The sequence below is a fragment of the Oncorhynchus tshawytscha genome, linkage group LG04 (assembly GCF_018296145.1).
Source record: "Oncorhynchus tshawytscha isolate Ot180627B linkage group LG04, Otsh_v2.0, whole genome shotgun sequence".
NCBI lineage: Eukaryota > Metazoa > Chordata > Actinopteri > Salmoniformes > Salmonidae > Oncorhynchus > Oncorhynchus tshawytscha.
The window spans coordinates 36,953,740-36,978,402 of NC_056432.1; the positions used below are offsets into that span (position 1 = coordinate 36,953,740).

At 43.3% G+C, this 24,663-nt stretch overlaps 1 protein-coding gene across 11 annotated transcripts; it reads left to right on the top strand.

The window, feature by feature from the left end:
• Positions 1-387: 387 nt before the first annotated feature.
• Positions 388-24,663, top strand: add2 (adducin 2 (beta)). Of its 11 annotated transcripts, none has more exons than XM_042320692.1 (17): positions 388-780; positions 2,653-2,830; positions 12,005-12,216; positions 13,148-13,295; positions 13,546-13,697; positions 16,349-16,429; positions 16,764-16,913; positions 17,161-17,304; positions 17,578-17,676; positions 18,062-18,238; positions 18,651-18,896; positions 19,988-20,095; positions 20,214-20,300; positions 20,624-20,692; positions 20,936-21,062; positions 21,914-22,000; positions 23,525-23,943. In XM_042320692.1, exons 3-17 carry the CDS (start codon positions 12,052-12,054, stop codon positions 23,800-23,802), a joined length of 2,118 nt encoding a protein of 705 aa, XP_042176626.1. In that variant the 5' UTR covers positions 388-780; positions 2,653-2,830; positions 12,005-12,051; the 3' UTR covers positions 23,803-23,943. The 11 variants fall into 11 exon arrangements, with proteins under 11 accessions (XP_042176626.1, XP_042176632.1, XP_042176633.1 ...); XM_042320698.1 differs by lacking the exon at positions 2,653-2,830 and adding an exon at positions 22,459-22,496 and having other exon boundaries at positions 23,525-23,663; XM_042320699.1 differs by lacking the exon at positions 2,653-2,830 and adding an exon at positions 22,459-22,492 and having other exon boundaries at positions 23,525-23,554.

Genomic DNA, 24,663 nt, shown 5'->3' on the forward strand with positions numbered 1-24,663 from the left:
AAATGCCAGGCCTATAGCTTCTGCCTCTAAATGCCAGGCCTATAGCTTCTGCCTCTAAATGCCAGGCCTATAGCTTCTGCCTCTAAATGCCAGGCCTATAGCTTCTGCCTCTAAATGCCAGGCCTATAGCTTCTGCCTCTAAATGCCAGGCCTATAGCTTCTGCCTCTAAATGCCAGGCCTATAGCTTCTGCCTCTAAATGCCAGGCCTATAGCTTCTGCCTCTAAATGCCATGCCTATGAAGGGTAGGCCCTAATGGTCTTTGTTTGTTTTTCCTTTGAGTCCTTATTTTCAACCTCGAGCACAAGGTGGCGCCAGTTTGATGTCATTCGTGTTCACAGCTTCAATGTTTTTACAATATTACAATTCCATGCTGCCATAGGACAAAAATAAAACTAACACCATTGTGGTGTGCACCATATTTTCATTGAATTCCAAGGTGAAGTTTTCTCACAAAAAGTTATATCAAATCAAATAAATTGCTGTAGAATTTTGTGGAGTGCAGGCGGTGTCGGATCGTGCAGAAGATATTTACGGAGGTCAGGGTGTTGGAGTGTGGGCAGGCTTAGCGATGGGCAGGTCCAGGCGCGCTCAACGATGAAAAACAACGGGGATATATACCAACGGCCACGGTAGAGGCAGACATAGCGGAATCACCAAGCACTTGTAAACATTAGCGTTGCATTTGAATTCCTGCAGATAGTGTTACTTGGGTTTTAATTCCTACGACAGAGGGTGTGACGCGCACCCACAAAGGACAAGGCGCGGAAAATGCACTGAGGTAAGCGCTCAACATAACTTAAGATACCTGAATGTTTTTTCCTTTGATGTAAATTCGTTTTGAGTAATTTAACGTATCAACATATTCGTGATAATCCATTTGCCGATACACACCTTTCATTTGGTGACATTGCTCCGCAATTACATGTAAGCCTATACTATAATGTGTGATGCATGCCTGCCATAACACTGATGGGAGTGATGTAGAAAATAAAACCATCTCCAACCTGAAATTAATAACATTTATAATTCCCTATAATATAATTTCAAAAGCCTAGCTGATCCACCTTTTTCTCCCAGCTGTGCTGCCTACTATGGCCTACATTTTTATTGGTCTGCTAATCATCACCAGCAATCTGTTCTGCCGCAGCAGACATGGATGCCTATGATTTATGGACATTCTTCGTCAGAATAGTATAGCCTATCTATTCTTTTCGATGTTAGAAATTCGTTTCTTTTGGCTTTAAACGTATTACACGGTGGTTCTGTTATATTCGAGTTGACATAGCCCATGCATGGCAGATGCTCTTATTTTCCAACGTCAAACCGCATAAAGGGAATTGGATTATGTCACGAGGAGGGACCGTCTTGCATGGGTGCGCCCTTTATTTGTAATTTTAGGGGATTGGTCATTTCGCTTTTTATTATGCAAATTGGGGCCTGTGTAGCCAGGCTATAATGGATTCTTGAGGACAAAAAGTGGCGTCTCCGCTCACCTCTTGGTAACACCACAACATAGCTCGGCATATTGCGGGTGGCCATCAGTTTAGATCCTCCTGCCAGGCAGGGCTGAAACATCAGTCGCACAGTGGGAGCTGATGTTGCAGCGCTGCTCGTCTGGTTGCTAGGCAGCCGTGCAGGGGATGCTGCTATGGAGGAACTGAACAAAATGGGGAGGCTAGGCCTATTTTTTAAGGAGTCACTTAAATCCACTTTCACCTCCCCAAAGCATTGCTCTCGTCAGATGATAATTTGTTTTGAACAGACCTAGTGGTTAGAGTGTTGGGCCAGTAACCAAAAGCTTCCTGGATCAAATCCCCACGCTGACAAGACCTACAAATTCTTATTTTCAATAGGAACAGTGGGTTAACTGCCTGTTTAGGGGCAGAACGACAGATTTGTCATTCAGACCTTATCAGCTCGGGGGTTTGAACTTGCAACCTTCCGATTACTAGTCCAATGCTCTAACCACTAGGCTACCCTGCCGCCCACTTTGAGGTACCAGCGGATGTAAGGAGGGCTAAATAAATACATTTGATTTGATTTGATATTTCTCTCTCACAGTGGAGGGGTAGACTTTTATCTGTGGAGTAATGGGTGTGTGTATGTAGATAAGACAAGCACCCAGCATTTGTTCATGGCACAAGCCCTTTATACTCTGAGAGAAATCTGGTCTCTGGTGAACCAGCCACATCATGGAGACTGTTGAGGATTAGTTTCTAGGAACTCTGATAGTCTCAATGTATAATATGCCGGTGTATCTATCCTTAGTGGGACGCCACAGGTTACATTACTAAATGGAGTCTATTTCACTGCATCATCATTCATTGGAAGGTGAAACCGAAGTCCGTGTGCTTCTAACAATATAGCTCCACTGCCCCTAGTGGACTAGTGGTCCTCTGCTCACAAACACACGTGACCGCCTTCCTTGACAAACTACGAACCGATTGAACGTCAGAAACATGTCTAATTCGACAGCTCCATTGGCGACATTTCGAGCTAGCTGTGGAGTGAGCTCATTGCATGTTCTTAACTCCATGGAATTAGCCTACATAGTTTCATGCAGCTATTCGCAATGGAATCGGTTCAATTGTAGCCTAAGTGTACAGATAAACTACACACAAGCTTATGTGGAATATCTTTTATGTTCCAGATACGAAGACATTATCGGTATGAAGTAAGTCAGAAGTAAGTCAGAAAATCAATAATGTATGGAGACCTAATGGCTGAAGAGGAAGGGAGATAAGATGCAGGAGAGAGGAGACAGTGGAGACATTGCTGTCTGGAGAGATGCACTGTCCCCATTTACCGAATCCAGGAAAGTGCTTAAGGTAGACAGACCCTTCCTGGTCCTGTCCTTGGTTCAACTCCAGCTGTCTTTGTATCTTTTTAGACTACGTTTTATCTAGGCTCCATGTCCTGTTGAAAACATGTCATGAAAATGCATTCTCAAGTTCCCAGTTTTTCTGCTGAACTTTAAAGCTGCCTGTTTGTCTATTTTTCATAGATTTTCTATTGTTGAGTGTGCATTTTGATATTTCTTTCCAGTTAACATCCTTCATCCTCCTCAATGTGTTGTTCCAACCTAGGGAGTGCATGACAGCCATTGGTTCAGAAGAATGCCCACTCATCATTGATTGTGTATAGTTCACAAGTTTGAGCATAATTGTCGATAACTATAAATGAAAACCATAATTACATTCTTTCAGAAGCCTTGCTCTAATCTCAGGGCATGTTTCGCGTGTTTAGATGCTGATGGTTTGACAGATTTTCTGCAATGATTTTCCAGCATCCTGTCCAGTTTAGAAATCTACCCAGCTGATATAGCAGAACATGTAAATAAAAATAAAAGAGAGCCGCACACTCTAGGAGCTCAGATGCAAAATTTAATTACCAACTTTTCGACAGCCAAGCTGTCTTCATCAGGGTATAATCACAAACACTGCGAGATGACTCGTTTATGTAGTGTCAAAAGACACAGGTGTCTGTAATCATGGCCAAGAGTGGCCTAATATCATTGGTTAATTATCAAATATTAAAATGGCATACAAAGAACAGCATACAAACAATCGTTCATCATTTCATAATTAATAAACATTATTTCAAAAACCCACTGACAATCAGGTGTTTCTATTACAAATGGTTTCGTTATATTTCAGTCTTCAGTGATATAGAAAGTGTAATATTGGGATGCAAACTCAAAATCATATACATTTAAACTCTTATCTTTTTTTAAAGCCCATAACCATGTGTGTGAGGTCTGTACTTTTCTTTCAAAGTATATTTGTTTAATACTACTAAGAAACATTCTGTATGACCCTGATTTAGCCCACTGCAGTAAAAAGTTAAATAATCTGACTAAATAATGAGGACCGGAGCACAGAAGAGACGACTAATATTATACAAGGGTTAATTTAAAACGTTAACATCCCTACCAATAATGCTCAAGAGGAACTTTGATTAAAGCAATCCAACGCAATTTGGCCTGTTCATTTATGAAAGATGATCTCATTATTATGCATGTAATTATGCTTGAATATCCAGGAAGATATCAACACTGAGTTTTCTGTTATTTTTAGAACTTGACATGAAAAGGGGGTTTATATCTAAAATGCCAATGACAAAGACACTGTATCTTCACCCAGATATATTTGTTTAAGTTAGCTAGGTAGTGACAACTGGCTGAGATGAAAGTGGGTTAGCATGGATAAACAAGACAGAATCAATGCTGACTTTTTCCAAAGTAGTTCCATAATTAGTTTGTATCCACTAACTGCACTTTCTCTCATTAACCTAATGAAAGCCTGGCCAGAGAAATCAATCTGGGACTACACTCCTATTCACCCCCTCTTTCCTCTAACTGGTTCTCCAGCTCAGGAGATGCAGGAGTCAGGAGAAAGGCCTGGCTGCCATATCAATCCAGTGAAAGAGGCCGGTGCATTTACACAGATCAATAAATATTTGCACACATGCACATTAAATGTGGTTTCCACATGCCCAGCGCCTAATTTGGACTGGCAGAGGCTCATCATATAACTAGCAGTCAGAGCTCCCCTGTCAGAGCTCCCCTCTCCTTCTCTTTCCTCCGGATTTTCCTGGAGCTCAGGTGACGAGGCTGGGGAGCTGCAGGAGGAGGAAGTAGTGGTGGAGGAGCAGTATATTTGTCCTGAGGACCCGGTTGGCTCTGGTCAAGTGTGGAATACTATATAGGGAATAGGGTGCCATTTGGGATGCAGTCACACTCACAACCACACCACAGCACAGCACAGCATGAACTGGAACCTGCCAGGGCAGAGGCAACAGAAATTAGTATGTTTATATCAATCAATCAAATGTATTTATAAAGCCCTACTTACATCAGCTGATGTCACAAAGTGCTGTCCAGAAACCCAGCCAAAAACCCCAAACAGCAAGCAATGCAGGTGTAGAAGCACGGTGGCTAGAAAAAACTCCCTAGAAAGGCCGGAACCTAGGAAGAAACCTAGAGAGGAACCAGGCTGCGAGGGGTAGCCAGTCCTCTTCTGGCTGTGCCAGGTGGAGATTATAACAGAACATGGCCAAGATGTTCAAATGTTCATAGATGACCAGCAGGGTCCAATAATAATAATCACAGTGGTTGTAGAGGGTGCAACAGGTAGTTCTTGAAAACAGTAGGTCTGGGACAGGTAGGGTTCCATAGTCGCAGGCAGAACAGTTGAAACTGGAGCAGCAGCACAACCACGTGGACTGGGGACAGCAAGGAGTCATCAGGCCATGTGGTCCTGAGGCATGGTCCTTGTGCTCAGGTCCTCTGAGAGAGAGAGAGAGAGAGAGAGAGAGAGAATGAATGAAAGTGAGAGAATGAAAGTGAGAATGAAAATGTGAGAATTGAAAATGTGAGAATGTAAATGAGAGAGAGAGAGAATGAAAGTGAGAAAGAGAGAGAGAGAATGAAAGTGAGAGAGAGAGAGACAGAGAGAGAAAAGAGAGAGCATACTGAAAATATATATATAGAGAGAGAGAATGAAAGTGAGAGAGAGAGAGAGAGAGAGAGAGAGAATGAAAGTGAGAGAATGAAAGTGTGAAAATGGAAGTGAGAGAGGGAGAGAGAGAGAGAGAGGGAGAGGGATAATGAAAGTGAGAGAGAGAGAGAGAGAGAGAGAAAAGAGAGAGAAATAGAGAGAGCATAGTAAAATTCACACAGGACACCGGATAAGACAGGATAAATACTCCAGATATAACAGACTGACCCTAGCCCCCCGACACATAAACTATTGCAGCATGAATACTGTCGGCTGAGACAGGAGGGGTCGGGAGACACTGTGGCCCCGTCCGACAATACCCACGGACAAGGCCAAACAGGCAGGATATAACCCCACCCACTTTGCCAAAGCACAGCCCCCACACCACTAGAGGGATATCTTCAACCACCAACTTACCATCCTGAGACAAGGCCGAGTATAGCCCACGAAGATCTCCCCCAAGGCACAAACACAAGGGGGATGCCAACCCGGACAGGAAGATCATGTTGGTGACTCAACCCACTCAAGTGACATACCCCTCCTAGGGACGGCATGGAAGATCACCAGTAAGCCAGTGACTCAGCCCCTGTAATAGGGTTTGAGGCAGAGAATCCCAGTGGAGAGAGGGGAACCGGCCAGGCAGAGGCAGCAATGGCGGTTCGTTGCTCCAGTGCCTTTCTGTTCACCTTCACACTTCTGGGCCATACTACACTCAATCATAGGACCCACTGAAGAGATGAGTCTTCAATAAAGACTTAAAGGTTGAGACTGAGTCTGTGTCTCTCACATGGATAGGCAGACCATTCCATAAAAAATGGAGCTCTATAGGAGAAAGCCCTGCCTCCAGCTGTTTGCTTAGAAATTCCTGGGACAGTAAGGAGGCCTGCATCTTGTGACCATAGCGTATGTGTAGGTATGTACGGCAGGACCAAATTGGAAAGATAGGTTGGAGCAAGCCCGTGTAATGCTTTGTAGGTTAGCAGTAAAACCTGGAAATCAGCCCTTGCCTTAACAGGAAGCCAGTGTAGAGAGGCTATCACTGGAGTAATATGATCACATTTTTGGGTTCTAGTCAAGATTCTAGCAGCCGTGTTTAGCACTAACTGAAGTTTATTTCGTGCTTTATCCAAGGTAGCCGGAAAGTAGAGCATTGCAGTAGTCTAACCTAGAAGTGACAAAAGCATGGATACATTTTTCTGCATCATTTTTGGGCAGAAAGTTTCTGATTTTTGCAATGTTATGTAGATGGAAAAAAGCTATCCTTGAAACAGTATTGATATGTTCGTCAAAAGAGAGATCAGCGTCCAGAGTAACGCAGAGGTCCTTCACAGTTTTATTTGAGACGACTGTAAAACCAACAAGATTAATTGTCAGCGTCAACAGAAGATCTCTTTGTTTCTTGGGACCTAGAACTTGCATCTCTGTTTTATCCAAGTTTAAAAGCAGAACATTTGTCGCCATCCACTTCCTTATGTCTGGAACACAGGCTTCTAGGGAGGGCAATTTTGGGGCTTCACCATGTTTCATCGAAATGTACAGCTGTGTGTCATCCGCATAGCAGTGAAAGTTAACATTATGTTTCCGAATGACATCACCTAGAGGTAAAATATATAGTGAAAACAATAGTGGTCCTAAAACGGAGCCTTGAGGAACACTGAAATTTACAGTTGATTTGTCAGAGAACAAATCATCTACAGACAAACTCATATCTTTCCGACAGATAAGATCTAAACCAGGCCAGAACTTGTCCGTGTAGACCAATTTGGTGTTCCAATCTTTCCAAATGAATGTGGTGATCGATGGTATCAAAAGCAGCACTAAGGTCTAGGAGCACGAGGACAGATGCAGAGCCTCGGTCTGTTGCCATTAAAAGGTAATTTACCACCTTCACAAGTGCAGTCTCAGTACTATGATGGGGTCTAAAACCAGACTGAAGCATTTCGTAAACATTGTTTGTCTTTAGGAAGGCAGCTTTTTCAAAACATTTTGAGAGGAATGGGAGATTTGATATAGGCCGATAGTTTTTTATATTTTCTCGGTCCAGGTTTGGCTTTTTCAAGAGAGGCTTTATTACTGCCACTTTTTGTGAGTTTGGTACACATCCGATGGATAGAGAGCCGTTTAATATGTTCAACATCGGAGGGCCAAGCAAAGGAAGCAGCCCTTTCAGTAGTTTAGTTGAAATAGGGTCCGTATGCAGCTTGAAGGTTTAGAGGCCATGATTATTTTCATCAATGTGTCAAGAGATATAGTATTAAAAACATTTGAGTGTCTCCCTTGATCCTAGGTCCTGGCAGTGTTGTGCAGACTCAAGACAACAGAGCTTTTGAGGAATATGCAGATTTAAAGAGGAGTCTGTAATTTGCTTTCTAATGATCATGATCTTTTCGTCAAATAAGTTCATGAATTTATCACTGCTGAAGTGAAAGAGGGAATGGATGGAAAGCTTAGGCAAATAAATAAGTAACCTGAATTAAAACTGATGAAAAATCAACCTGAATGTGGTGTTACAGTACACATAATTAAGATTTTTCTGTGATAATGCGCAATGCTTTCTGTGTACCAAGGTTAATTAAAGTTTGTAACACCACAGAAGAAATTCCTTCAAATGACAGGTTGTGGGCAGCAGTTCATCCATACTATTAGGTCTGGTGGTGGGAGTGACTTGGTATTTGGGAGTAGATTTAATGCATTAGGGAGGAGGAATTAAGAGTGCATTTAGATCAGTGGCGGTCGGTGCAGTTTAAGATGAGGGAGGGCGATTATTTTTTTATGAGCATGGCCTTATTTCTATTACAGCAAATTGGATGGCTGTCATTCATATTCCATTCACCCAGTTCAATGTAACATTGATAGGTTTAGCCTACTACATGATGCTTCAATTTTCTATATACCCATCATGAGGTTGCTACAACCTAGCCTATGAATGAAAGTTTACAACATAGGTGCACACGTCGAGAGAAACATTTGAGGTGAAAGACAGTGACACAAGGACAGACAGTGACACATTCAATACTGCCTTTCACACTCTTGCCTGCATCTAGCTGATCTAGGGTGTAATCATTAGTCCTAAAGTTGCAAACAAGACTTTCTCGGGCAGGTATGTTTATCCCCGTTTCGCTCCGTTTGCTTCCATTTCAGAAACGTTTTTCAACAGAATACAACCTTGATCACACGTAAACACAGTTCACTCTCATAGCAGCCACATTGTATTCCTTCTTGCATCTACATGCTCTCTTCCTCTCACCTTTTCCCTTTGCTTGTGGATTTCAATGCACAACACATCAGATGTCTGTGACCAGGCAAAAAAGACTTTCTATCCCAAACCATATCATAACCGCTAACTGTTAAAAACAGCCTACATTTTTGTCACCATATTAGCTAAAGTAGCGTCATAGTCAACAAAGCTAATAGAACTAACACGTTAGTAAACCCGCTACAATCATGCAGTACAGTGTACAGTCAGTAAGCAGTTTAGCAGTTACACTGGCGAGCCCCCGGTGGCAATAAATTAGTCAAACCAAAAGCTTACCTTGACTTGGAAGAGTTCAAGTGTTGGATAGCCATAGCTTGCTAGCTAACATAGAATCCCTCGCTGTTTGAGCTGGGTGTGAGTAGGCTAAACTGGCTAGCTGCATTAATTACCTAAGTAAGTAAAGTGGAAGAAATACAAGGAAATCTCTCTCTCTCTCTCTCTCTCTCTCTCTCTTGCTTCTACACTTTTGAATAAATTAATTTGTTTAAAACTGTTCAACTATTGTCTTTCTCTCTTTGAGTCAACTACTCACCACATTTTATGCTCTGCAGTGCTAGCTAGCTGTAGCTTTCAATACTAGATTAATTCTCGGATCCTTTGATTGGGTGGACAACATGCCAGTTCATGCTGCAGGAGCTCTGATAGGTTGGAGGATGTCCTCCAGAAGTTGTCATAGTTACTGTGTAAGTCTATAGAAGGGGGTGAGAACCATGAGTCTTCTAGGTCAATGTACCCAGAGGAAGACGGATATGGATTCCGTAGACGGAAGCTAGCTGTCCTCCAGCTACACCATGGTGCTTCCCAAAAGAGGATTGTTGAGGCTACTGTAGACCTTCATTGTAAAACAGTGTGTTTTAATTAGTTATCTGGTGACGTGAATGTATTTAGTATAGTTTTAGCTAAAAAGGGAAACATTTTAAATGTTTCACTATTTTATTTTTATGAAATTCACTGAGGAGGATGGGGATTCTGTTCCTCCTCTGAGGAGCCGCCACTGATTTAGATAGTAGTAGAATGTTTACAGATTATGGGTCAAAACAGTTTGGGAGCTTGGGAAAATTTACCAACACAAAGTGCATATCCTGAAATTCACCATTGACTATTTAAAGGGATAGTTCAACCAAAATATATATTTTCATAATTCAGAGAAATGTACATAGATTTGTATGTTTGGTTAAATATGCATTTAGCATCTGAGTTCATCACCATGCTTGCCTATTCTTGAGATGTTTACAATACCAGGCATGTTATTTTCACGTTATTTTCACGTGAAATATATTTTTTCCTCATCAATCATAATTCCTCACAATAATAAAGCAAAAACAGGTTCTTAGAAAGTTTTGATAATTTATTTGAAAAAACTACTGAAATATCACATTTACATACGTATTCAGACCCTTTACTCAGTACTTTGTTGAAGCACCTTTGGTGCAGCATTGAGTCTTCTTGGGTATGACGCTACAAGCTTGGCACACCTGTATTCTTCTCTGCAGTTCTTCTCAAGCCCTGTCAGGTTGGATGGGGTGCGTCACTGCACAACTATTTTCACGTCTCTCCAGAGATATTCGATTGGGTTGAGTCCGGGCTATGGCTGGGCCACTCAAGGACGTTCAGAGACTTGTCCCGAAGCCACTCCTGCGTTGTCTTGGCTGTGTGCTTAGGGTCATTGTTCTGTTGGAAGATGAACCTTTGCCCCAGTCTGAGGTCCTGAGCGCTCTGGTGCAGATTTTCATCAAGGATCTCTCTGTACTTTGCTCTGTTAATCTTTCCCTCGATCCTGACTAGTTTCGCAATCCCTGCTGCTGAAAAACATCCCCACATCATAGTGCTGCCACCACCATGCTTCACCTTAGGGATGGTGCCAGGTTTCCTCCAGACATGACGCTTGGCATTCAGGCCAAATAGTTCAATCTTGGTTTCATTAGACCAGAGAATCTTGTTTCTCATGGTCTGAGAGTCTTTAGGGGACATTTGGCAAACTCCAAGTGGGCTGTCAGGTGCCTTTTACTGAGGAGTGGCTTCTGCCTGGCCACTCTACCATAAAGACCTGATTGGTGGAGTGCAGCAGGGATGGTTATCCTTCTGGAAGGTTCTCCCATCTCCACAGAGGAACTCTAGAGCTATGTCAGTGACCATCGGCTCTAGGTCTACTCCCTGACCAAGGCCCTTCTCCCCGATTGCTCAATTTGGTCGGGCAGCCAGCTCCTTGAAGAGTCTTGGTGGTTCCAAACTTTTTCCATTAAGAATAATGGAAGCCACTGTGTTCTTGGGGATCTTCAATGCTGCAGATTTTTTTTTGGTACCCTTCCCCACATCTGTGCCTCTACACAATCCTATCTCGGAGCTCTACGGACAATTCCTTCGACAACATGGCTTGATTTTTGTTCTGATGTGCACTCTCAACTGTGAGACCTTATATAGACAGGTGTGTGCCTTTCCAAATCATGTCCAATCAATTGAATTTACCACAGGTGTAGTCCAAGTTGTAGAAACATCTCAAGGATAATAAATGGAAACAGGATGAACCTGAAATCAGTTTCGAGTCTCATAGCAAATGGTCTGAATACTTATGTAAATAAGGTATTTCTGTGTTTTATTTGTAAGAAATTTCTAAATACCTCATAAATTATTTTATTTAAGCAATTTTAGAAAAAGGCTGTAATGTAACAAAATGTGGAAAAAGTGGTCTGAATGCTTTCTGAAGGCACTGTGCATGTGGCTAATCAGAGTGGTTTCAGATAGCACAGGAGAGAGGGCGTGTTTGTGGTCTTATCTGCTGTTAGCAGAAATGTGTATGTTCACTGGGGGAGGGTTGGTTGGCTCTTTTTGAAAACCTTTACGGTAAGTCTTTACTGGTTCTCCCATTACTGGCCCTCTATGATTGAGTTGACTTCCTGCTGGCGGGCATTGTAATGTTGCTGTCTGAGCTCTTACTGCTAATGCTGCATTTCTCCACTTCCTATTGGTTCCGCTAGCCAACATCCCACACAGGCTTTACTCTGTGGAATATCTCATCCCTGGTTTTGGGGTGGGAGGTAAACTCCTGTGTCTATGTTGAAAGTTGAGGCTTGGTACCTACAGTAGATTACAATAAAAACAACAAAAAATACAGTCCATTCATGCACTGTATTTATTGTTGCATAAATTAAGAGTGTGTGCGTCACTAGCATGACTTAAAATTATATTTTCTAAATGTATATCTATCTATTTGAAACATAAATTAATTTATCTTCTTTTCCTCTTCCCAGCTCTCCCCACCCCACGTCCTGTGACACCCCTTTGTAAGCAGTAGAAGATGAGCACCACGCCCACCCCTAAGGGCACGCCTGTGCAGCAGAGCTCCAGTGATGGGGTCCCTAGTGATGGGGTCCTTGAGGCTCTTGTGTCTCCACAGCACTCTACACCTGGCTCCTCTGGGCCCCAACACAAGAAACGCGTCTCCAGCCTCCTGCAGAGCCCGGTGAGTAGAACACTGTGTGTGTGTGTGTGTGTGTGTGTGTGTGTGTGTGTGTGTGTGTGTGTGTGTGTGTGTGTGTGTGTGTGTGTGTGTGTGTGTGTGTGTGCGTCCAGTCTGTTTGGGTCTGTGTGAGCGCACACACGTGTCTGTTTGTGCATATGCACATAACCTTTCAAGGAGCGGTTTTAAAAAGTCCCACTTCAGTTTTGCATTATGGACATCCCTTACTCACTCTACCCTGACCTCCCCCTCGTCGTTCCACCCTTTCATGTACACCCTGTGTCCAATCTCTCTGCCCTCCACTCTCCCTTCCCCCTCATTAGATCTCCAAAGATATGATTATCTCCACAGCTCAGATTTAATCTGCTCTGAATCACCACTTGACAGCTGCATACGGGAGCCTTTGCCATAGTGTGTGTGTGTGTGTGTGTGTGTGTGTGTGTGTGTGTGTGTGTGTGTGTGTGTGTGTGTGTGTGTGTGTGTGTGTGTGTGTGTGTGTGTGTGTGTGTGTGCAGGTGCCGTGCCTGTGTGCACGTGTGTGTGTGGGAGGGACACAAAAAGGAGGCCTGGAGTTGTGAAGATAGGCAGTAGCAGCGGGCAGTGCTAATGAATGGCGAGAGAGAAATGCATTAGATGATGCGGTTTAAAAGCCTTTTATTGTGAACATTTGATGTGCTCTAGGAACTATGCTGCTCTATGCAGTATTTGTGAGTGTGTTTGGGTGAGTGTTTTAGCCCTCAGGCTAATTGTGTGTGCATTTTAGCAGCATGCAGACTAGCAGACTAAGACTGTGTGTGTGTGTGTGTGTGTGTGTGTGTGTGTGTGTGTGTGTGTGTGTGTGTGTGTGTGTGTGTGTGTGTGTGTGTGTGTGTGTGTGTGTGTGTGTGTGTGTGTGTGTGTGTGTGTGTGTGTGTGTGTGTGTGTGTGTGTGCAGTCGTTCCGTGAGGAGCTGGATGTTCTGATCCAGGAACAGATGAAGAAGGGAGGCAGCAGCTCCAACCTCTGGGCTCTGAGGCAGCTAGCTGATTACATGGCCTCTCATGGCTCACCTGCCGCCCTGTCCGCCTCCCCCTCCAGTACAGGTACTGTACAGGTACACGCGCGCATACATGCGCACGCACATAGACACATTCACACACAAACATACTCATAGACATACTCCTGTTAAAATAGACGTCACCCAGACATTGAGCCAAATAGGGCAATTTTGCAATCGATTTCTAACATCAAGATACAGACAAGTAACTCCCTGAATCGCCTCACCAACAGATAAAAAAAACCACACACAAGATAATGTTCGGTGATCTGCTATTGACTTCTCTCTCTGTGTAGGCATGATGATGGTGACGCCCATCAACGACCTGCATGGCTTGGAGCCCAGCGGCATGGTGAAGGGAGAGAGGCTGATGCGTTGTAAACTGGCCAGTGTCCACCGCCTTCTGGACCTTTACGGCTGGGCCCAGCTCAGCCACACCTGCCTCACCGTGAGTAGACTTGCCTGGCTGACACTCTCTTTCTGTGTTTCTTTCTCTCTATCATTCTTTTGCTTCGTTCTTTTAGAGCCCTATTTTGACAATGCAAAAAGCACTACTGTTCTAAGAGATGGTTTTAGTAACATCATTACCATTACAATGTCCATGAGTATGGCTGTTGCGGTGACCGTATTAACGCCACACCGGCGGTCACCAGTCATGAAGGCAGTCAAATTCCACATGACCATTTAGTGCCGGTAATTAGGCTTCTCAAAGCTCTGATGCTACTGACGGTCATTATTAGCCTACCAAACTTGCTAACTGCCTGGTACTCAGCACTCTATTGTCCCTCAAATCACTCTGACATCAACGCAAATGTAATCGAAGATCTAATCAAACACTTCATGAGAGCTCATGTTGCGGAGCATTTCTATAGCCTATGTAATTGCGGGAGAAAACAGAGTGATGGCCGCTAATAAAAATAGGAGGATCCCATCAGCTTTCTATAGGCTAGGCCTACTATATGTATTTCTCAACTTTCCTAATATTAAGCACATTGCTTATCTTTACAACAGGAGTATAGCCTACCAGGCTGGCATGAAAATAAACCACGGGGAAAAGCGTCCTCCATTCGCTATTTAAGTGCATAGATGACATGTATTTATTCCCGCTGCCTCTGTTTCGATACAGGTGCATCATAATGGTCCATCATAATGGTCCATTCTAAATCAAAACAAATTTCACACATATATTATTTAGTATATGTAAAGACAAGATTAAATCAAGAATAGTCTGATGGGTGACAATATTAGCCTATCACTTAGTATATATTATCAGTTGTGAATGATGCCCAGCATAAGAAACAATGCCCTTTTTTTGCAACTTTTTCTAATCGTAGTCACACACCTCATGTAGCCTATTCCATAGGCTTATATGTTTTAATAAGGTTTGTATCACAACTAAAGTGGCCAAATAACTTCTTCAAATTAAGGACATTAATCCACTTTACAAGGGATGTAGAGCCTAACTGGTATACATAAGCAGCGCGTGAGTTTCATGTTTGGGGAAGATAATTTTCACCATAAAAATGCACCTTTTATAATAAAAGCATTATGTGCATAGTTGCATTTGCGATTACTTTTGATAATGGTGTTTTCCTGCTAATGGAACATTTTCGCTTATAGCCTACTACCATGAGCTCATTGCTGCCCTTATAATGTGAAGAAATAGCCTAATAGTTTATCAATATTTTAAGATAAATGTTCTGATCTGCCACATTGCATAAAAATCAATCGCGTCCCACAACTGTCCCAGACTATGTTTGGAATATTTATTTCTTGCACAGAATAGATTAGGTCGACTTTTGTACTATGGGGGATGGTAGACTGACAGGCTAGTGCTTTTGTGGTTCGTTAGGCCTACTCATCTTGTTGGCTGACAAAAAGTAAATGTGGACAGTTCTTCCAATATCTTCAATATGCACCTCGGAATTGGATAATGAAGTGTGCAGTTGCATCCCTGATGTGTCTGTCTTCACTTGTAGCCTGTCCGAAAGACCCGATCATGTGATGGAGCATGCAGTACTCAGGGAGAAGGGCACAATGGCCACTATTTTTTTTAGGGGGTATTACGGCCACACAAAGGGGATGCCGCCGTGGAATTCTAGGCATTATCAAGTGCTTGTCAAATTGTGAATGAGAGACTGATGCAGTGTGTACAGCCTGCACACAACACAAAGCAGAGCTCATGCCTTTTCAAGTAACTTTTTTCATATCATCATTAGAGTCGTATCATGCAGCCTTACAATGTATTAAAAATCAAAAATATAGCCCAATGTTTGTAGAACAACTAACATTACATTTATAACTCTAAATTAAGCAGATAGGAGTACGTATTTCTTTGTTAACCGCTCAACACAGAATGCACACTCCCTCAAATCGTTTGGAGAAAATATCCTTTCTGTTTTATTCAGCTTTGTTCAATTGTATTCTTCATACTATAAAATAATGGTATGGAATTCTAAGCAAATCTTGTCTGCTAAATGAACTAGTGTAGCCCACAGCCATATGGTATAGCCAGATCAGGACCTAACATAAGGACAACTCAAACTATGCTATTCTGTTCTTCTCAAATAGACTACATTTTCTTCATATCATGCTTCTTTAGATCTGTCTAAAATAAATAATGGATTTATTGTGAAGGCTGTATGTGGTGTAGGCTATATAAAATTGATTTATTAGACTTTCTAAAATGTAGTTGTTTTAAAGCTCTGCATCACCAGACCTATGCGTGGAAGCCAGGAGATGCTAAATGTGTTTATGTTAATGAACTGTCAATTACCGTGAGACCGGCCAGTTATTTGCTTGACAATCACCGGCTGACCGCCACAGCCCTATCAATGAGAGTAAAATTGTATGCAGGTTTTGAAAGTTTGGAGCAGATACTTGATTATGCCGTTGTGTAACTCATTTTAAAAGGACAACATCTCAGTTTTTACCTTTACTTTCTCTCACTCTATCTTTGTTTTTTAATTTTTTTAATTTTTTACCTTTGTCCTTATTCTCGCTCTGTTTGCATTCTATCCATCCCTTCTTTTTCTCTATCCCTGTTCGTAAAGTTTGGTATCTGACAGAGCTGTGTGTGTGTGTGTTGTCTCCTGTCAGCTGCGTGTCAGTAAGGAACAGGAGCACTTCCTGGTTCTGCCCAATGGCCTGGCCTATGGTGAGGTCACTGCCTCTAGCCTGGTGAGTTCACTACTAATTCTGCTCCACAGTCATAAAGCGGACCTCTCTACTTGCTGTGGGTTATTATGTAAATAGCCTGATCCACATTTGAGTTTAGCTGCTAACGTAAACGGTACTTTTATACTGGCCGATACACGTAAGCACTAACTATTCAGTCATCTCACTCATGCTTAGTTTAACTTGCCCCTGTTATCACAGAACTCCTTCAACAAGGGCTTAATAACAGTTGAACATTATAATAACCAATACGCATTGCAATAAGCATTACACAAATATAAATGAATGTGACACTGAGCTCTAATGCTAGTGTTGCTCTGCGTTGTTGTCCTCCCAGGCGAAGGTGAATATCCTTGGGGAGGTGGTGGAGAGGGGCAGCACCACCCTGGGGGTAGACCTGGATTCCTTCAGCCTCCACTCAGCCATCTATTCTACCCGGCCAGACGTACGCTGTCTGGTGCACCTCCACACCCCTGCCACTGCCGCCGTGAGTCACACATACACTGGGGCCCTGCCTAGGGGACAGGGCACACTCAGAACTATCATTAACATATATTCACAAAGTCTCACATGTTTTTTCTAAAATAATAGAGTTTTAGGACTAGGTAGAACTAGAGATTATACTTTTTAGTATAAGATATAGACATTATTCACCTTTAATGATGACCAGTGTTGAAAAAAACATGTCAAATCCTTCATTCCAGAATGTGACTTATAGTTATCTGTGTGTGCAGGTGTCCGCCATGAAGTGTGGCCTGCTGCCACTGTCCCACGAGGCTCTGCTGGTGGGTGAGGTGGCGTCCTATGACTACAATGGGCTGATGGAGAACGAGGAGGACCGGGTGGAGCTTCAGAAGAGTCTCGGGCCCACCTGCAAGGTGAAAACATTATGGCAGTGCAAGGGTTAACGGAACAGGCTTGTGATTGTCCTGCTACTGCTAATTTGCTGCTTGAGAAAACAATGGCACCATAAATAGTGAAAACATTAGTTACTTTTACTCAATATATTTGTTAAACAATAACAATTGCAATGACAGGGCCGAAGAAAGAGGAGGAAATGAGAGATAATGAACAAAAATAAGAGTGTACTCTGAGGCAAAAGAGGGTTTTACTACGTTTTTTCTCTTGCTGAAGTCTATCTTTATTCCCAGGTGCTGTTGCTTCGAAACCATGGCATCGTGGCCCTGGGGGAGTCAGTGGAGGAGGCTTTCTACACCATCTACCACATACAGGCTGCCTGTCAGATCCAGGTACAGAGACACACATACTGACATCGCTTCTGCTGCTCCCTCCTGCCAAAGGCTTGAGGCACAACTCTGACAACCACACTGGGAGAGAGAAGGAAGACTCCCAAACTCATAGCTCAGTGACTGTGTGTGTGTGAGAGAGAAAGACAGAGGGAGAGGGTGAAGGAGATTGAGAGAACTGCCAGACTCATAGCTCAATGTCTGTGTATGTGTGTGTACGAGAGAGAGTAACAGCACACACATGCACAGCTTTGACAGTTTCACTCCTGAATGCTTGTCCTTGCCTTAGTACCCTTGTACTGTGACTGTTGTATGTGCAGTACTGTAACTGTATGCTTGCAAAACACAAAGCATAACACACTGCTGCAATCCTGTGTTGTGCTGACAGGTGTCAGCATTGTGCAGTGCTGGAGGAGAGCAGAACCTGATCATGCTGGACCGCTCCACCCACAAACCCAACGCTGCAGGCACCGTGGGCTGGGCCGGATCCACCTTCGGCCCCCTGACCAAGAGTCGACTCGGGGAGCACGAGTTTGAGGCTCTCATGAGGACTCTGGATAACCTGGTGAGATCAAAAGACAGAAAGCACATTTACAATGCTAGAAGTATTTTCAATTTAGTGGAACGATTCAATGTAGAGTACTGCTTTACAATGATACAAGCATTGTCAATTTTGTGGAATGGGGACAGTCATTAGGGCAGGTAAAATGCTGTTTATGACATGCACTGCACTGGATCTTATCAAACAGGTCACGTGTCCCCCCCTGCACGAATCCATTAACATCCACCACACACAATACTGGATAAACAGTACATAGAATGTGCAGAGACTAAGAGGGCTCCAGACACAGGTCTTCCCTATTTAACCCTCCAGGATGTGGATCACATGGATCACTTTTACCCCTGGACATTGGACATTTACAATACATCAATAAGACAAAAACCTTCCTATAAACCTCCCTCTCCCCACCCTCCAGGGTTACCGTACTGGCTACGCCTACCGCTTTCCCGTGCTGCTGGAGCGCTCTCGGACACGGAGGGAGGTGGAGGTCCCTGCCACAGTCCACTCCTTCCAGTTTGAGGAGGAGGGAGTGCACCCGTTACCCCGCCAGCACCCCTACGCCCAGCGGCAGCAACTGGAGAAGACCCGCTGGCTCAACACCCCCAACTCCTACCTGAGGGTGAACCAAGACCAAGCCAGCCCCGGACACCAGCGCACCACAGTAAGTATCTGAGGGCCAGCCTCGGACACCAGTGCACCATAGTAAGTATCTGAGGGCCAGCCCCGGACACCAGCGCACCACAGTAAGTATCTGAGGGCCAGCCTCGGACACCAGTGCACCATAGTAAGTATCTGAGGGCCAGCCCCGGACACCAGTGCACCACAGTAAGTATCTGAGGGCCAGCCTCGGACACCAGCACACCACAGTAAGTATCTGAGGGCAAGCCTCGGACACCAGCACACCACAGTAAGTATCTGAGGGCAATGTTCCCTCAACATTGTTGCTTTTATTTTAAATATCTATTATATTAGAATTTCCACTAATGCAATTGAATTGAACAGCCATTCAAGGCTATGTGTGTGTGTGGCTAATTAATGGATGCAGATGCAACCTTTATGTGTGTGCGTGAAAAGGTGTTTAAAACAGGGTGTTTGCTATAGTACCTCAGGGAGAGAGATTGTTATAGAGTACTCCAGCAATGGAGTCCTTTCAGACAGAACAATACCAGCCAGGCAGAGACCTTCTTACATCAGGCAGGGGGAGGAGACTAGCTCTCACTCTCCCTGTCTCTCTCTCTCTCCTGTACCTCCCAACCTCTCTTTCCCCTGTCCTCTGCATTGCAGGGGAAAGCCCAGTACTGGTGTTGATTACTGCAGTTCTATCTGCCCTCTGGTGGTGGAAAAGAAAGTCACTGCAGGGGTGTTTCTCTGTCTGAGAACACGTGATAATAATAACACTGCACTCAGAATGACAACAACACTGTATAACACCCTGGTTTAAAATAATGGTTATTGCTGCGTCTTGATTCCAGTTAAACATGCATTCAGAGTGAAATGACCATGGTGCAAATATTCTTCACTGGATTCCATAGAATATTAGGAGGATGTCATTCGAGAAAGGCACATTGCCCAGCCCAATGCCTTTCTCTCTCTCTCGCTCACACACTGTCATATATTAGATCAACTTTGTCCCCAGAAAGTGTCATTGAAAGCACAAACGTGTTGATGGGGCAAAAGCATTTGAAGCAATGTTTATGGGATGGGTCATGCAGCCGAACTCCTGACCCTCAACACTCATCTCTCTTTCTTCAGTGGCTGAAGACAGAGGAGATGCAACAAGGAGCCATCAAGATTGAGAACTCAAATCAGTTTGTTCCTCTTTTTACCAACCCTCAAGAGGTGCTGGAAACACGAAATAAGGTACGTCTGCCTTAACTGCTCCCAGTGAGCGATGACGTCACAGTATGGATGTATTACAGGGATCAGATGGTTTGGTGTTGGGTTTTCAGCCTTTCGGGTTCTTGTTGTGTATCTCCAGATCCGGCAGCAGAACCGTCAGGACATGAAGACAGCAGGACCCCAGTCCCAAGTACTAGCCGGTGTCATAACGGACGGTAGTCCACTGGTAAGGCTCAAGTACTAGGTCTACAGTGATGTGCCTACTAGTGCTGGAGTATGTATGAATTCTTGCTTTTTACATTTTCATTTGATGTACGGTATTTCTGTCTTAGGTGTTAAACTGAGGCCCTATGGTCTTGTCGCAAGAGATGGGTTGTTTACCCTGTTGTCTTGGTTAAATACGATTCCTAACCCAGCTGCAGAAGCTACTTTGGCCACCTAACCATCCCCACTAATCATCCGTTCTCCCCTGTTTCTCATTGTAAAGTCCATTCATTCATTCATTCATTCATTTAAACCCTCATCCTCCACCCTGCTAATCTTCCCCAGGTCCAGAAAAAGCTGCATGTTGCTGTAAAAAAGAGTGTGCTCTCAGTCAACAAAAGCATCAAAGTAAAGGTAAACAAATAAATAAGATAGTCTGAGAGAGAGAGGGAATCATGAACCATGAAGACGATTAAACCAAGGCGCTCTTCTTAGAGCAAACGCAAAGAAGACTTGGAAGATATTGCAATGTTCAACTTTCCTGGGAACGAATCATTTGAGTGTGAAATTGAACTGAGATGGGAAGCCTCTTGGGTCGACAGTGATTATCAAAACCAAAACAATTGTAATATCCTTTCCTTCTCCTTTTCATCCTAGTCTCCAGACCCGGCAGAACTTGCGACACTTGAGGCAGAGACCCCCAACCCGTTTAACCAGCTGACAGACAAGGAGCTGGAGGAGTACCGCAAGGAGGTGCAGAGGAAAGCAGGAGGTCAAACGGATGGTAAGTGCACTGCTCCCAAAAGCTATCCCTCACACTGAATCCAGAGCTTGGACTATTGGTTTCTATCTGAAAAGCTACATAGCTTTGTTCTGTTCAATGTTCGCTACCTACAGTGTGTATAGTTCTCTAAATATCCCAATTAATGTTGTTAAGTTCAAAATAATAAAATATTTAAAAAAATTGCTGACACCATTCAAACCAATGAGGGTTCGGGAACTTTAAAGCCAATTATCTCAGAATAGTTTTTTTGCAGATAGAACCTTATAGTCCCAAGCTCTCGAAATGTTGCCTTACACTATCCCTCACTCTAAATGTGTCTTACTACTGGCTCGCTATTGCCTTATGACTCAAACTTATTGTTCCGCTATGTTCGCTACATACTTCAGTCTGAGACTGCTGTCGTTGAAGTCGTTTGTGGTGACGTCAAAATGAGGGGTGTTGTACAAAATCATCAGCGATTGGTTCATCTCTAACCAATCAGAATATTTACCCATGTGTGTTATGGCTCTGGCTCTGGCCCAACCCATTGTTTTCTGACAAGAATCAGAACGGTTAGAATGTGTTTGCCTTCTATAAATCTTTGGGGAGGTACTCAGATCCAGGCTCATTGCGGAGAAGAGACTAACGTCCGTGGGCGTGGTGTAGAATTGGACCAGGAGCAACGAGTTTGGGTAGCCAGGCAAGGCTCGCTATACTCACAGCAATGAAACCTCAGACTGTACAGTTAATGTGCCTTTCTTTCACCAATTCCTAATTCACTTCTCACTCTGCCTCACAACTCTTGCACGCGGCTTACTAGAATTAGCTCTATGCGCTGTTCTCCTGTGTCTGTCTGTCGTTCTGTGCGTCAGTAGGGGAGGAGGTGGAGAACGAGAAGGAGTCTCTCCCAGCTACCCCCCCCACCAACAACCCTACCCCCTGCAATCCCCCACCCTCAGGTGAGATTCGGCCTGCAGTGCTGAACACACACAGCTGTCTCTGCTTGCCTTGCATACAGGGGAGAAGGACCGCTCAAATTCCTACATGACCATATGTGGGACCCTGTACTATTGTCTCCACAACCCCTGTTGCGCTCACCATCATTGAATATTTCCCTAAATATTTAAATCCTAACTTGAGATATGTAACATGCATTGATGTTCGCATTAAACATGCATTGATATCAATGTATGGAGTTACGTGCATGGATCTCAAGTAGGAGAATACTGTACAATAAGCTCAGTGGCTGAGTGATGTGTGTGTGTGTGTGGGGGGGGGGATGTTTGTTGTTGTTGTAAATGTGTCACATTTCAGCGCCGTCTTGTGACGCCCATCTGTCTTCACAACTACTGTATGTACCTCTCTCCTTCTGTCTCTGTGTTCGTCTTTGTCTATGCTCCTCTATACTGACTCATAGGGCACCCCTCTGGTACTGAGATCTTGTCTCAATAGTAAGTAAGTACTGAGAAACAAACTGTAAGACATGGTTGCACTCTCATTAACCGAGCATGTTTTGTTGGGCACAACTGCAATGACATGACATGTCTGCAGTGAAGGGTAGAGAGGGGTAAGTTGAGCCAAAAGGGTAAGTTGAGCCACCCTTTTTTCTTGGAAACCATACCCCAAAAATAATTTGACCAAATATTTAGAAAGAGGTCATCATTTCATGGAGTCTGTGAAGGAAGAAACCACATGGAAAAAGTGGTAAGCAAGTCTAATGAATTTATTGTGTCAGACGTTCCATGATGCTTGCATCTAAACCAAAGTAGATCCTTTTAAGATTGTTATACATCAGTTGGGGTCTCTATAAGCTTCAATATGAGGTCTTAAACATGTCCGAGCAAAGTGCATATATTCAAAATGTTTCCCTTGGGTTTAGTTGAGCCAGTGGGCATGGGGTAAGTTAATAGCAAGTTGAGCAAATGTAAGTGTTTTCTTCCCAGGCGTAATGCAAGACATTATCGCTGGGATATGAGGTAACAACAGGGCCTGGCCTATTTAAAAGTGTTTTTAAACAGCACAAAGTGTTTATTAGGTGTTAAGCCTGTGTTAAAATATGCTTAAAATGATTTAAAGACAAACAGGGATTGTGTTGATTTGGGGGAAATAAAGACAGAGTTTTAAAAAGGTAGCGGTAATATTTAAATCAGGGCAGAAGGTGGCTTAACGTACCCTGTCCTGCAGCTCAACTTACCCCATACCCGTATCACTTTTTTGGGGGGCAAGCTGTGTTTTTACATGAATTCTGCTTATTTCCAGGGATACACAACATCCTGAAATATATGTAGGAAAGATGTTTTTTTGCATGCTCTACAGACGGCTATATCGATGGTGGGGGTTGTATATTTTCTGTGTACTTCCCGCATACTATGGACTTACTCCACTCTCCCCTACTGTTCCATGCAGCGAACACAAAAACAATCTATTTACTCTGATAGTTTTTTTTCCTTTGCTTTGTTTTACTCCAATAATAAATGATCAAGATGAGACAAAGAAAGACTCCACAGCAGTGCAGAACGGGAAAGGAGAGGAGGAGAAGCAGACCACGGAGGAGCTGGAGAAAGGGATGAAGGCTTTGTCTACCAATGACACTTCTACACCCCCCTCCACCACCCCTGCTGCCCCACCCGCTAAACCGCCCAGCAACACCCCTGAGGGATCCCCCTCCAAGTCCCCCTCGAAGAAGAAAAAGAAGTTCAAGGCCCCCTCGTTCCTAAAGAAAAGCAAGAAGAAAGAGCAGAAAGAGAAAGCTGAAACTTGAGGGGACATGTAAAATGATTCTGACACGCACCCTCCACTTCTAGCCATATACACGGAGGCAAACACACTAACACGCACTCAAGTCTCCTGTATGTATAGCTCAGTCACTCATCACGTCTAGAAGTAATTCTAATTATTTGGGGGGAGGCAATATTGTTTCTGTACAACTCTCAAATGATCTTGAAACAATCCACAATCATTCTAAATGAAATAGAATCAACAACACCACCTGAATTATGCACTCCCTATTTATTATAAGAAGTAACACACTTGACACGTGTGTATATAAACCAATGTTGCATTGAAGTATCCTCATAGGCACCCCTTGGCCTGGTCATGTTTATTCGTTTTTAATAGTCAGACGAAGGTGACAGGTATGTACATACGAGCACAGGTGCAGTACATGTAGAATTATGCAGGTATAATAACGTGCTCTTTTTTTTTTTTTGCAGAAGTCTTGTTCCAATTAAACTAACTATTCAAGTCATAGACAGCAGGGACGAATAAGAAAATAAATGCACAAAAAAAAAGAAAGTGCCCAACATTAAGCTGACAGCTATAAATGCCACTAATACCAAGCAAGGATATGATCTAAGCATTGTGGAAGAAACGTGTTGCTTGATGTTGCAAACTGATGCCAAACTAAAAGGTACTAAACATTCCACTCTTCCCCAAATTTTTCTTTGAAATATGTGTACAAAATACCTCTACAGCTGTAATTATTTTTATGATCAGTAGCTGTTATCAAAATGCTGATGTGTGATATTAGTTGTTTTTTAATGTATTATTTCGTATTAGAATGTAAAGTGAAAAGTTGCAAGGTTAAAATGTACCAGTCATTAAAGATCAAAGTTGATTTCAA

What these genes read in the sequence shown, in the direction of transcription:
- add2 (XM_042320692.1), top strand. Translation starts at nt 12,052, where the DNA reads ATGAGCACCACGCCCACCCCTAAGGGCACGCCTGTGCAGCAGAGCTCC. An exon ending in TGAGGACTCTGGATAACCTG is followed by an intron (nt 18,239 to 18,650) that starts GTGAGATCAAAA and finishes CCCACCCTCCAG; the next exon opens with GGTTACCGTACTGGCTACGC. An exon ending in CCGGACACCAGCGCACCACA is followed by an intron (nt 18,897 to 19,987) that starts GTAAGTATCTGA and finishes CTCTTTCTTCAG; the next exon opens with TGGCTGAAGACAGAGGAGAT.